The sequence below is a fragment of the Drosophila miranda genome, chromosome 2, assembly GCF_003369915.1.
Source record: "Drosophila miranda strain MSH22 chromosome 2, D.miranda_PacBio2.1, whole genome shotgun sequence".
NCBI classification, from domain to species: Eukaryota; Metazoa; Arthropoda; class Insecta; order Diptera; family Drosophilidae; genus Drosophila; species Drosophila miranda.
In genome coordinates this window covers 5,909,895-5,924,802 of record NC_046675.1, presented here as the reverse complement: position 1 = coordinate 5,924,802, position 14,908 = coordinate 5,909,895, and the positions used below count along the sequence as shown (strand labels likewise).

The 14,908-nt window shown below is 42.0% G+C and overlaps 1 protein-coding gene across 4 annotated transcripts in view; it reads left to right on the top strand.

The window, feature by feature from the left end:
- Positions 1-14,908, top strand: part of LOC108154001 — a 30,473-nt gene that overhangs the window by 5,055 nt on the left and 10,510 nt on the right. For 2 of the 4 annotated variants that reach the window (XM_033388489.1, XM_033388490.1), the window contains exons 2-4: positions 672-1,941; positions 7,398-7,545; positions 9,687-9,751. In XM_033388489.1, coding sequence (XP_033244380.1) covers positions 672-1,941; positions 7,398-7,545; positions 9,687-9,751 — 1,483 coding nt within the window. Of the gene's footprint in view, positions 1-671; positions 1,942-7,397; positions 7,546-9,686; positions 9,929-14,908 lie in introns of all 4 variants that reach the window. The other 2 variants (XM_033388488.1, XM_033388487.1) reach the window with 1 other exon arrangement.

Below are 14,908 nucleotides of genomic sequence, written 5' to 3'. Positions count from 1 at the left end.
AATATGGAAATTAAGGCTGACCCTCGTGCTGGTGGTCGATCGTCTACGATGCTCTTTTCCGCTTGGGGCACACGCAGCAGAATCCGAAAAAAAAACTCTCAAGTGGTTGTTTGGGGTTCCGTTGGCTTGGCTTCGGTTTCCCCCCATCTGGCTGGAGGCGCTAAATGCAGGAAAATATAATAGCGGAAGAGGCGCTGATGAGGTCGGGGGAAGGGGGAGGCGCTGCAGACATTTGTATACCGATATATCGATGCGTATAAATTTTGTCTAATTTTTTTATAGCGCGTGATTTTTGATTTACGCGTCGTCGGGCATTTTATTTCGATTGGGAGTCTCCGTCTTTTTGGGTTTCCCAGAGCCCATATTTATTTTCATTGCTTTTTAATGCGCCGCCGAGGAAGTTTTGGTATTCTTTTTGTGGGGCAGGCAACTGTATTCGGATGCCATCCGATGAACAATGAATTTTGTGGGGATTATTTATATATGCGTCGAGTCGTTGGGACGATGCGGTGGCGCTTTATTTAAAATTCAAATTCGAGGCAGTCGCCAGAGCCGGAGCTTGCCTTTTGCCACCTTATATCATATTTGCTTGGCTGTGCCACACACAGCATGTTTTTGTACTTTATAATAATAAAATATTCCACTCTTGTCTCGTGTCTCTTGCCCCACAGGATACGGCGCACCAGGAGCATCAGCACCGGCAACAAATGCAGGCAGCAGACAGGATAGCGGCGGGCACCAGCTCTAGCTCTGGCCTCAGCGGGAACACGTCCACATCCGCATCTACATCCACACCCACATCCAAGACGAGAGCAGGAACAACGTCGTTAATCTATTTACCGCCTTTCTGCTATCCATGTAAGCATGTGCCTGCGGCCGGCAGCCAGTGTCGGAGTCAGACCCATAGCCGTAGCCATTGCCAGACGAGGAGCGATAGCAGGAGGAGCTGCCACGGCAGCTGCTGTTGTCAGCATTACTGGGAATATAAAAATTATGATAAACATGCTTCAGCGTCGGGTTTGACACCAGCTACAGACACAGACACAGCCCCAGCCACAGCCAGAACCACAGCAACGGGAACGGCAACAATGTCCTCCTTCTCTGCACCGTCACCGACAAGAACCGGGAAATTCTTGCAGCAGCAGCAGCAGGAGCAGCAGCATGGTTGCACCGATCTCAGACAGACGTTGCAATTAGTTGTGCCAACTGTTGTGGGTGGTGGCAGCATAGCCCTGGAATGTGGCAAGCACAGGCAGCTGGAACCCGCGGCGGCGGCAGCGGCAGCGGCGGCGTCGGACCAGCGATGCTGGCGACGTGAGCGAATGCGACGCGAAAGACCAAGTCATGCGTCTGCAGCCACACTGGCCAAGGTAAATCCAATCAGCAGAGCAGCAGCAACAACATTGAGGGAATACAATTCGCAAGCAACGACCAGCACAGAGCTGGCCACGGTGCCACGGTGGGCCACAACTGGCGCAGAGCTGCCGCACGATGAAGAGGCCGCAGCAGCAGGAGCAGCGGCAGCGGCAGCGGCAGCATCTACTCCTGCTGATGATGATGATGATAAGGAGGAGCAGGCTAAGGAGGAGAATGACTATGAGTATGATGAATGTAGGTGCTTTAACTATAACGGTGATATTAGTCTGGAGCGAGAGAAGGAACAACAACAGCAGCAGAATGGAGAGCCCCAGCAACTTGCCAGCAGCAGCGGCAGCAGCAGCAGCGGCAGCAGCAGCAGCAGCATTACGTGGCTGATATTCCTGTGGCAGCAGCTGGTTGTGCAGGCAAACAAAGCCTCAACCGACTCCCGCACCCACTCCAAGTGGGCCGCCAGGACAACGACGAGGAGCAACAGCATGACATCGACAAAAAGTTGGCTTGGCCCGCTGCTAATGCTGGTGCTGGCCACGTCCGTCAGTGGCTGGGGCGACCGACAAGATGGTAAGTAAAGTAGAGTGCAGCTGGGGCACAGCCCCATGCCGCATGCCGCGATAAGTAGCGTTATGATAAGAATTTATAATTTCGCCCAAGAAACACCCCCTCCCCCCCTGGCCCCATCCAGCAAGCATCTCTCGGGTGCCACAGCCACGAAATTCCCCAATCCACAAACATTTCATTTAATTTTGAAGGCGTAATTTGTAGCCGGGCAACAGAGCGTCAGCTGGCAACCTCTTGCCACATGCCTCCTGCTCTGTCGTGTGCCTCTCCTACTTGCCACTACCCCCACCAATCCACTCTGCCTCCCTACACCCGCTACACCCGTCCCCCGTCCCCTCCCCTAGGTCATGCTCAATTGAATCCATAAGTAGTTTGTGACCGCAGATCTGCGTTCGTATAATGCGTTTCAACTGTTTCTCCCTGAGCGAATTTACCAAAAATAAAAAACAACACAAATATATATGTACATAGCGGAGCAGCGGCAACAGCAACAGCCGGAGCGGCAACAACATCATGCAACATGGCAAATTGTACGGAAATTGCCCGAAACAAACAGGCAACAACCGCCGCCGCCGTCGCCGTCGCCGCCGCCCAACCACCGACCGACCAACCGACCGCTGACCATAATTCACTCAAGTTAGACAAAAGCATTTTGGTTGCCACTGCCACTGCCCCTCCTCCTACACACCCGGCACTGTCTATCCGTCCGTCTGTCCGTCCCTCTGGCACTTGGTTTTACGGCTGCAGAACGAAAGTCCAAAATCCAGAGCCCCAGTCCCAGCCCAAAACGCAAACGCAAATGAGTCTCCGGGTAAAGCGTCATGCTCTTTGAGTTCTATGAAAAGTATTTTTGTATCTATGTTTTTGTCTGTGTGTGTGTGGAGTGTGCGTAAATCCATTCAATAGGGGTGGTCCACCCCCTCTCCTAACCAGGTCCAGTAATGGTGGCCTAACCGAACTCCATGGAAAAGGGAAACACTTGAAATTGTGCACACCCATAAGTGTGGGCATTATAATTGGGTTAAGGAGTTGTTAGCGCGTTCAAGTTGTCATTATAGATCAAGCTGGATAGATAAGATAAGTGTATGTTGGGAGCGATTGCTGCCAGACGAGGAAATTGCCAGTCATAACAGGAGGGACACAACAGAACAGAACAGAACCGAGCGGAGCGAAGAACAGAGAACAGAGCAGCCACCACCCGACAAGATGATGATAGAGTAGGGCGTCGGGAAATTGATTCATAATTAATATGGCGCTATTCATTTTCCATACTCACACCCCTGATTACGGGCATACTTACTCCCACATAAATGGCGTAGTACAAAGAAATTTAAACGTACTTAATTGAAATATTCGTTGAAGTTTTGTGAAATTTTATTAGAGTTCACTTTCAAAATTTTTCTTTTTTAATGTGGTCCATATTTAATTTAAATATAAATCACTTTAAAATCTATATAATACGAGTATATCCAATTTTATATGCAAATATTTTAAAATAAAATAATATATAAAAAATATTTTAGTTATATATGAAATATTTTTATTTTAAATATTCAATATATCAAAATTAAATTGAAATATTTTAAATATGAAATATATTAATTTGAATTTAAAAAAAATATATTATACATGATAATACTTTATATTCAAATACAAATAAATTAAAATGAAATTAAAAAATTAAATTTTTTTTTTTTTAAATACTAATACCGAAAAAAAGAATTAAAATGAAATTGAAAATTAAAATATAATTTTTGTAATATTGAATAATTTACTTGAATATAAATTACATACAAAAAATTTTATGAAATTGAAATATTTTATTTAAAATATTATATATATTTATTTAAAATAGTACATACATATATTTATTTAAAATATTATATGTATATATTTATTTAAAAAAGTACATATATTTATTTAAAATATTATATGTATATATTTATTTTAAATATGTGCAATCTTTTTTGTCATAAAAACCCACTGTCGGAGCCCATCTAGTGTTATACATTTTTAGAACTAAATCTAAATGTAAATATTTAAATTGAGGGGCTTTTTTCTGTGACGTTTCGACAAGATTCTTTCGGGGGCAACACTTGCACGTGTCAATGCTTCGGTAAAGTCCCTTAATGCAGTGGCCCGACAAGCTACACGAGATTTATTTGATTAATGCACCTGATTACTGTCGGTTTATGGGGGATCCGATGCCCCATTGTCGGGGTCGCGTAACTCTTTCAGAATTCAGCTGAATTTTATTTTATTTTCTTTCCCCTCCCCTCCCAAATTCTAAGCTCCTATGCTTTTTCTGTTTTCCTTCTGTTTTGAGCCGACTCTAATCCATTCGGAAAACACACAGACACACCGAAAATACATGTTTCTCCGATCCCCTCGAACTGTCTATACGCATTTGTACGCCTGTCCGTCCTGTCTGTCTGTCCTGTCTTTCTGTTTGCTTTTAGCTCGTATTTACTTATGCTTGTCCCCGTCGTCCTGCAGCATATTTCAGGGGTAGCGAATTAAGGGCGAAGGGCAACGTGCCTGTTGGGCTGCGGAATCGGAATCGGTGGCAGCAACAATAGCATCAGCGTGCAGCACTCAGGCAAAAGTATTGAATCATGTTGGAAAATTATTCACGGTACTTGAAATTGGCGAAACAATTATTCCACGAGTTTCGTAGAGCAGCGGGGAGGTTAGAGGGGGTTTCTGTGCTGAGTTCTGAGTTCTGGTTGCTCGCTTCCGAGTTCGGGGCGGTGGCTGCCCTGCAAAGTGTGCTACACTTTTCACACAATCTCTTCCCCCCTGCTGTGCGTATGGGGCCGCATTATGACAGCCAGAAACAGCAGCAGTGGCAGCAGCGAATACCCCCTCGTAAAAAGCACAAGTCATTGGACAGCACACAGTCACAGCCACAAGTATATGCACAGCTACAGCCACGGCTACGGCCAGAGGTCTCGAGGTCTGAGCTGCGTCTCAGTCGGGGCTCAGAGTTCAGAGCGCTGCTCCTGCGCTGATCCTGCGCATGAGTACCTTTTGTTTGCCGCAAATGTAAAAACAAAAGGAAAATAAAAGCTGGGGTACAAAGAAAAAAAAAACACAAAAATCAACAAGAAAAAAAAATAAAATAAAAGAAAGGAAAGGAAAGGAATAATAAAATAAAATGTGTATCGCTGTAAGGACGAGAGTACGGGCGAGTGTGTGTGTGTGTGTGTGTGTGGCACGGCACCGTGTTGCCGCTGTTCCTGCCTCATTCTCAGTTCGGCTTCACTTTGTGTGCGCACATTCGTCTCTACTTGGGAGTTCCTCTGTATTTGAATGCGTAGCCGCCGTTCGCTTCGGTTCGGTTCGGTCCGACTCCGGTCCTCCGGTCCTCCATCACCATCAGCATTTCCATCTCCATCTCCGTTTCGGTTCCTCCGACTGCGACTGGGACTGTGACTGTGCTTGTGCCACCCCTAAAGCGCCCAACTCCCTGCCACTGCCACTGCCACTGCCAATCGTGCCCAAACATTAAGCTATATATGTATATATGTATGTGTTCGCTCAGAGGGTGGTTTTACCATTTTCTATATGTATCCTTGTTCCTATTGTATGGGATATACTCGTAGTAGTACTTATTCTTCTGTCCCTGTGTGGCCCTCTGTCTCTGTGTGTGTGTCTGTGTGTGTGCCTGATGTGGCATGCCGTTAGCTAACTTTCCCGTTACGTTTCTTTCTCTATACTTGGGCTTGACTCGCTCCCCCCCCACCCTATACCCCTATACCCTTCTCTCTTCTTTGCTCCGTTCCTTTATGTTCCTTTGTATGCCCTTTAGAGGGTATTATAATTTTGATCTGATGTTTGAATTCCAGAGATTTCAGTGAGTATTTCTTGTACTGGATCGGCAGTCTGTATTTATTTGGGAACAAAAAGAAAGCGAAAATCCTGGTTTATCTAAAGAAATTTTAAGCCAAGATATAGGGTCAAGCACACCACATATATGAGCATTAAATTGTAATTAAAACACAATAAAAAGAAAGCAATTCTTAGCGAAAATCTAGGGTTATCCAAAGAAATACAAGGCTAAGGTATCGGATCAAGCAGTCTACAAATATTAGTATTAAATTATAAATAAAACACACAAAAAATTCTTCGGAAAAGTCCAGGATTATCTAAAGAAATATAAAGCCAAGATATTATAAAGAAAACACAATAAAAAGAAAGCAATTCTTAGCGAAATTCCTGGATTTTCTAAAGAAATTTAAAGACTTAAATTATAAAAAATGCATAGCTATTGGCGCAGCTCAAAGGCCACTAAAAACCTTCGCTTTAGAGCCGCAAACTATACAGTAAAAACAGTCGAACTTCTCTAATACGAACTTCCATACAATGAAGTTTTCTATATAATGTATTTGGTTCCAGAACACTCCAATTCTAAATTCTGCAGAACGTTTCCGTATAACGAATTCCCCTTGAGATTCCCTACATAGAAGGACATGGATTGTACATGTACTTAAGCCGAAGATACTCTTCTTAAAAAAAGCTAGTAAAAAAGGTTCTTACCTCAACAAAATCGGCGTTACATAAGGAAAGAAATCCGTCTCTTAGCTCCTGTTATTCGAAACAAATAAATCGGATTCGTTTCTAGGAAATTTTGCAGTATATAGAGCATACAGAATTCGGCAATCAGAAGTATTCTTTCTTCTTTTGGTACTTTTTTTTTTTTTTAATATTCACAATTGCCATTTTGGTAGTTTTGCCTCTATCCACCCCATACCACCCCACCCCCCTTCACTTCACCACACTGTCCGCTTGTGAGCGAGTGTGTGTGACATTATTATTACGAGCCATTTTTGGTTGCTTTGCTTGTTCAACGTTCAACGTTCAACTTATTTATGCGCCTGCCCGCCCTTCCCGTCCTTCCCCTACCTCCCTTGCCGATGCATACCCTACCTACCCGCCATCCCTACGTACCCACCCCACTAGAGAGGGTCGTAAATTTCAGGCCCCTTATGCGCACGCACTTAAATACAATCATAATAATAATTGAAACAATTTACAAATTAAAAAGCCACAAATCTTGGCACCAAACTTGACAATACAATTAGACGGACGAACCGAAAGCCGAAGCCCAAGAAAGTGTGTGTCCAAGCAATAGCCGAAATCTGTACGATATTCGAATATCTACGGGTGTACATATGAATATTTGAAGTGCTTCTAAGTACTGGTACATTTAACGCATTTCATTGAGGCGAAAGATTGCTTTGGCTGCTCTTTTATGGTTCTTATCTGGGGCTCCCTACCTCTCCCTCCTTCTCTCTCTCGTTAAATTAACAATGAACGCAATTGAGGTCGCCCCTTGGGGCCTCAATTGGAATATAATATCTTTATGTATTAATGGCTGAGTTGTGCATTTTTTTATTAATAAATTATGATGCTTTTTCTTTTCATTTTCCTTTCTCTGTTTTTTTTTTGGCTTGCAGCTCCCACAAATTGCACATTTCCGGCTCGATGGGAGGGATCCTGGTTCTTGTCCGGCTATCAGCAGTCGATACACATCAAGGGATCGCAGTTCAGCTACCGCGGCAGGTGTACGGCCTACGATGGTAACAAATTTCTGATTGTCGATGAGTAAGTACCCGCCGTCCAGGGCCTCCTGCTAAACAATATGCTAACATATCTCCGACCCCGTAATACTCGATCCAACGATGAAGAAAATAAAAAAGAAAAAAACGAAGAGATGATGATGTGATGATGATGATGATGAAGATGAAGATTCCATGTTATATGTACATATGTATACTCGTATATATCTTTGTTTCTTTGTATTTTGTTCGTTCTTTGTCGAAAAGTGACTATAATTGAATAAGTTTTCATTTCTCACTGGAGAAAAGGTGTGTGTGTGTGTGTTTGTTTGATAAACTGTGTGGAAGGTAAGGCTCTCCCTACGATCCAACATTTTTCCTACCCCCAACCCCAATGATGGTGATGAAAATGCAGCACTAACCTCATTAAAAAGATGCCAGTGAGCAGCAAACAAACAAAGACAACACAGAAGGAAGGAGGATAGAGGATAGAGGCATCGACAGCAGCGACAGCAGCGACAGGCAGACATATAGACATACATATTGTATGTACGAGTACCATCTAAAACCTGTCGTCAACCTTATCGCTGTCGTTGTCGCCGTTCCCTTTTCCCTTTTCCCTTTCCCTTGCCAGCTGCTGTTCCGACTGCTTTCGGCTCTTAACTTTCTGCCTTTGAAACGGGTTTGTTTGCCTCTCCTTGCCGCATGCCCCATGCCGCATGCCCCATGCCGCATGCCGCCATGTCCTCTCCATGTCAATGGCGCTGTCTTGGCAGAGCGCGATGCTCGTAATTCGGATGTTTGACAAGAGCCCAGTCGTGAAGCCGTACAGACCCATCCAATCCTACCCATACATATAGATAAATATAGAGATGTGTATGTGCTGGAAACTAAATCAAACTTTTTTACCCGTACTTGTACCCGTACCCGTACCACCGCCCCACCCCTCTCCCATATTGTGAGTTTTCTTCTTTTTTAATTTAGAAAACTGCCTTTTGCTATACCAAAACCCAATCTGCCAATCTCTAACTATCTTTCCACAACGAATGTTGTTCATTTTCCTTCGACTGCATTTTCATTTGAAACGAAACGAAAACCAAAGAAATTTTCAAAGAAAATTGCTTTCCATTCCCGAACTCGAATTCCTCTTTTGTTGCCTTCCGTATGAATGTTTTTGTGAAAATGTGGAAGCAAACAACAATTAAAACCCCTTTAAAGCTGCTTTCCTTAATGCGAAATAAGACGAAAGAAACCCCAGTGGAGTTTTATATATTTTTTTTGCTTTTTGCCTTGTTCATGCTTATAAATATTTAATAAACATATGAATAATCCTAATCGTAAGCTAAGTTTTTCCGTTGTAGCTGAAATGTGAAAATGTTTTTTGATTTTTCTTCCACCAAAAAAAAGAACTCCTCCTTTCCTTTGCATACGAAAAATATGTTTGCCCTTTTTGGGGAGCTCCAGTTTCAGCTCTCGATACCATTCCATGCCATTTCCTTACGTTTTGTAAATGTTTTTTGTCGTATAACAGATAATATTTTTAATCAAGTATCGTAAACATATCGAGTGCCATGTACTCGTACTATCGTATCCACTAGGAAACTAACGAAAAGCCAAAAATATCCAAAACAGAACCCAAATCAAAAACTCTTTATTTTTGAAACTTTTTCCACTTATAAATATATGAATAATATATTACAAATCACTTTTTCAACAAAAACATATATATATTTTGTGAGTTTCTTACGTTCTTAAGTGTACGTCCTTTGAGTTCGTTTTTCAATGATCATTTTGATTACCTTATACTCGAAATATAACATCATTACCTAGTAATCACTTTTCCAAGAACCATTGCCCTGAAACCCAAGCCCGAAACCTGTTTTCAAAATCAATATAACCAGAGTTACGTATCCGATAAAGATCCTGTTTCGGGTCTGGGATAACTCAAAAGACATTTGAGAGTAGGCGGCGGGGTGACGCCTCTGAGTTGTGCACCCATCGATACATACACACATACAATGTACACATGGAGGAATATACCGAGTCTTACATAAACATATATGAAAAGAAAACTAAACAAGAAACATGATTAATATCCATACTATACCGATATACAATACCATACCAAATACCAAATACAAAATACAAAACTACATACTTTTCGTTGCAAACAATAAACTCTTTTAGGAAAGGATGTCATCGTTGCCTGGTAATCTATGAGAAGCATACGAATGTGCTCCAGTATAAAGAAAGTGAGTGCGAAGGTGATAGTATGTATATGCATCAGTCGAACCCATCTGCACTGGCGATGCGTAGCTCTAATAAACAAAGTGATCATAGGGGGGGAGCTCATCCCAATACGAACGGGCATTCAAGACTATCATCATCGGATCAGTACATAATGAGATCCAATGACGATATGAATGATTGTAAGCATTAATTTTATACTTTTTTCTCTACCTTTCTCTCTCTCTCTCTATCTCTCTCACTCTATTAAATAAGTTAAGAAAAAAAAGCAAGCAAAAAAAAAAAACAACTAAAACCGAAAAAATACAAAAGACTCTATCTCCTAACTCGCTATCTCAAAATATACCAGTTATCTGTTCCGTTATCGTTTCCACCTATTCTTTCGTTTACATTACATTCCCTTAGTTAACCTCTAAAACATGACTAACATATGACCTTATGATTTAAGCGCTCTTTTCATTTACCCCCCACAACAACCACCCCCAACCCCAACCACCCACCCACCCCCCACACACACACAAAAAGAACGAGAACACAAAAGTTTTTCGTTCCGTCCAAGAGATCAACTGAAAAGCGAAAAAGCGAAAAATCGAAAAAGCTGAAAGAAAACACGTCGTTCTCAATTGTTCCACTCTTTAGTGAAAACACACACGAAACAAAAGCAGGATTTTGATCGATTCTTTTGGTACTTACAATTAAGTTTTATTTTTTATTTTATTTTTATTTTTATTCTTTTTTTTATATAGTTTTTTTTGGCATAATTTATTTTAAGTTTTAATGCAATCTTTGGTTAATTATACAAAACAAAACAAAAAAAAAAGAACAAAAAAAAAAACAAAAACCAAACCAAACTTGTAAATAGTCTCAAACAACAATTACTCTGCATACGAAATGAATAAATAATTCTACTTTACTTACGTTTTGTCATGGCAAGGGTCCTCTCTCTACCTCTCTCTCTCTCTCTGTCTCTCTGTATATCTCGAACTCACTCTAACCAACCAACCAACCAACCAATCAACCAATCAAATCAATCAATCAATCAATCGATCAATCAACTAAAAGTGTACATCTAACAACAATATATATATATATAACAATCAAAAGAAACAAAATGAACAAAATGTATATTTTCCTCAAACATATTCCCTTAAAAAAAAAAAACAACAACAAAGATACAAAGATACAAATTAAACTACTCGTACAAATATTAATATTAAACGTTAATCATACCGTTAGTGACAATCCAATCCAATTAAGCTACTTAGTTGCGATTTGCAAGCGTATTAGCGGATTAGCAGATTAACCCCTCCCAACAGGCACCCAAATTAGAAACTGAAGCCACAAGAGAGCCCAGACAGTCAGCCAGATAGACAGCCAGTTAGCCATTATATAGACCAGTCTATAGATTCGGAGTGACAGAACCCAACCCTGCGACAGTCGAAACCGGAAACCAGGAAACTAGTTAAGAACTTTGGTTTTCTCGCTCTCTCTCTCTCTCTCTCCCACTCTCTCTGTCTAATTTTGTTTTTGAGTTTTCCGTTTTCACTTTTACTGTAAATAATTAACAAAAACAAAACAAATCAAATTTTGTAAATATATAAAATGCAATTGCAAAATGCAAAAGAACACGAGACTGTTGTTTAAAGAAATCAAATTGTTTGTTCCATATATATATTTCTTTATTACAAAAAAAAAAAAAAAACATTTACATATATATACATATATATTACCCCGATATATATATTTGCAAACTTTCTATTCAATATTTATATGATATGTATATTTTCCTTAATTCAATATTTTCAACAAAACTCCAACAACAGCAACTCCAGAAAACCCAAAAAAAGAGAACCGAAACCGAAACCAAAACCTAAACTACAACAACAAGAACCACAACAACAACAAATCAATTCAGAACAATTCAAAGTTTAGATGTGAATACCACGAGTGTTTGTGTAGGTGTGTGAATGTTGATTAAAATACCAATACCAATAGATGAATACTTATAACAAAACAAGAGGTGTGTGCGCGCACAGAGAAATTTGATTGGATTTTGGTTTTTGAAATTTGCATATTTGAAATTATTGTACATTTTTAACAGCCGCAGCCAAGTTTCGCGTTTGCTCCATATATTTAATGTATATAGAACCAACACCAACTACACCCCCACCCCCAACCCCCAAACCCAATCGAAGTGATGAGCAGACACCACCACACACCACCCCACCTCCAACCACCCACACACACGTTCGTGTAGACAAGCTTGTAATTTAGTTGCGACCCCAGAGGAGCGACAGCAACCCATCCACTCATTTGTAAATAACTTCATCTCCCACTCTCTCTCTCTCTCAAGACAAACCCCTAGACCCCCGCCCCCTACCACACCAGAGACACAGACACACGACCCAGAGTCAGCGTCAGCGTCAGAGTCCAGGGAATAGGCCGTATGTATTCAACTTTTAGATGATTATATTTCCAATAGGATGCCAGTCAGTACCTTGGAGTCCGCCCAAGTTTGTGCTTCTTTCGCTTCATCTGGTCTCACATTCAAATCATCTGCTGTTCCATCAACCCACTCACTCGGTCTGTAGCTTGTTTCACTTACTTTTACCGGGAAAATGATTTATTTATAGGTCGGTCGGTCGAATCGGAGTAAATGAAAACGGAAACGCGACACCAAGTGTCAAAGTGTTTTGTCTTTATTTCGAGCAAGTTGAGTACTCCATCTAAGTATCTAGGAATATGCTTTTGTGCGAGTACTCCCCAGGTTCAGCCACCCCACTTGAAGGGCTGTACCTGTATCCATATGCATATCCGTGACATCTCATATTCGTAATTCGTTGGTAATTGCTGTAATCCGCTTAGTTCTTGATCAGGTAGCGAACTTTTGCTGCGTCTCCAGTGCACCTAATTACGGAAAAGAAGATGCAATTAAATCTTGTCTTAGGAGTAGGATAGCACCTGACATATAATGCAAGTAGCAGCACAGTCTGAGAGTGCTGCACTCCACTCCGGCTCAGTCGTGGCAAGGTCTGGTGGCACGCATAGAAATGTAAATTCATTATTTATTATTTGTTTGCCTCAATAGAAATCAAATTAGTTTAAGTGGCGACCCAACAGCACTGGCACTGGCACTGGCACTGGCACCATCCATATCCACATCACCGTGAGCTCTTGGCCCAGAGCGCAGCCAGACAGTTGGACTCGAATTGGAAAACGCCAACTCAGGGCACGCCCAACAGCCACCCAAATCCAAGCCCAAGCCCAAGCCCAAACCCCATCCTCATTTGATATTTTCAAGTTGATATTTCTACTTGCACCGACCGAATGTCTGACTGTTTGACTGGCTGTCTTGGCTGTCCTGGCTGCCTGCCTGCCTTCCTTTTTTCCTTGATTTGATTTTGTTTAAATATTAAACGAGAGTTTTAGGTCTCATTTATAATTCAAAGGCCTCGAAGCAGGCAGCATAGCAGTCAGTAGGCACTGGAGGCAGTTCCCCAAACAGATCAGAGATGGTGGGGGCGGGGCGGGGCGAAGCGGGGAGTTCAGTTCATTTTGATTAGCAGACCGTAAAACAATAGTATCAATGGCACAATAGAACTGCGTGTGTGTGTTCTTTATTAAATCATTATTTGTTTAGATTTGTCACACAATCACAAGTACACACACACACACGATGTTTGTTTGCGTGTGTGTGTGGTGGGAATGTTTGCATAAAAGAGCAGCTCTCGGCTCTGGGTAAAGATTTCTTAATATGTACTCCTTCCGTGCCATTGAAGCTGATTTAATACGCTTTAAATTGAGATTTTAAACAACAATCTAATGAAATAGCATTCAATTTATATAGCCTTTTTATGGCCACACAAAGAGATACAAATACAGATACAGTTGCTCGTACGTTCGGGGCTGGCAGACTGTACAGATAATTGGACTTAGACAGTCGACAGTTTCAATTACTGAAGACTTGCACAATGTACAAACAGGATTAACAGGAAAAGCCTTGTTAATTGGTCTACGTCTAATGTAGTGTCGTTTTCACTCGTGTCGGGCATAGCATCAAAGGATGTGCCAGGATTGTGTGCGTATATCCCTGTGCTTGTGTGCTTCTCCAGTCCAATGGGCGATTCTTTTGCTTTAACTCTGGCATTATGGGTATCAAAAGGCATTGCCTACTTCAGGGCAGCCGTCAGCTAACTGCCGTTTAAATTGCATTTTCGAGTACAGCTACCTAAGGGGGTACCCACTCGTTTAGTAGCCAACCAAGCTCTCAGGCAGACAGTACCCCAACCCGGACCCCTGCTCCATCTTGCTTAATTATATTCACAGCGTTTTTATTTTCCCAGCGCTTTTGGCCAAAGCATTTTGCTTATGACTAGCAGTAGTACATGGCCAGTGATGGGCTGCCAGCATTTGCATACCAATTTCGCCGCCACTCCACACCAATGAGGGGAAAAACGGCACGGTTAAAGGTTGCGGAGACCGAGCACCGGGCAGGGCACTCAATGATGAAGGCCAGGCCGCATAGCGTTTTAATTGCAGTGCAGTGCAGCGCGGCGCGGCGCCAAGTGCAAAAACGTAGGCGGTATATAAAAATAATTAAAATAATTAAGCAAAACTACGGCGGGGAACGAACCACTCATCAATTGAGCAGAGCTCTCCACGGGTCCACCCGTTCGCTTTTCACGTAAATTTTTTGCAGACCCGAAATGCTTTCATGAGTATTATTCTCTGTTCCTTGTGCCGCTTGCCGAGCATTTGGCCGTATTTTCCTTGTATTATTTGGTGTCATAACATAACGGGACATGCTTTAGCCAATTTCGGATACAAGGATATTTAAATTTAATCAAATGTCGGTAAAAATGTTTGCCATGCCTTTTATGCCTCCCGACAAACAGAAAACAACGAGAGAAACAGTCACAGCGCACGCACACACGAGGGGCATTGCCATCCCATCCGTTGTTTGCCATTCCCGGGCCCCGAACCGACCTGTACGTTTCCGTACGTTGACTGGGTAATTTGTTAGCCAGGAGGAGGGCCCACCACGGGCCCCACCTAGTCAGTCCAGGCAGTCCAACCCAGAGTTTTATTTTATTTTATATAGTTTTTGGCATTTTCATGTGCCCACTTTTCCCACTTTTTTCCCTCTTTTTTTGGTTTTTGGG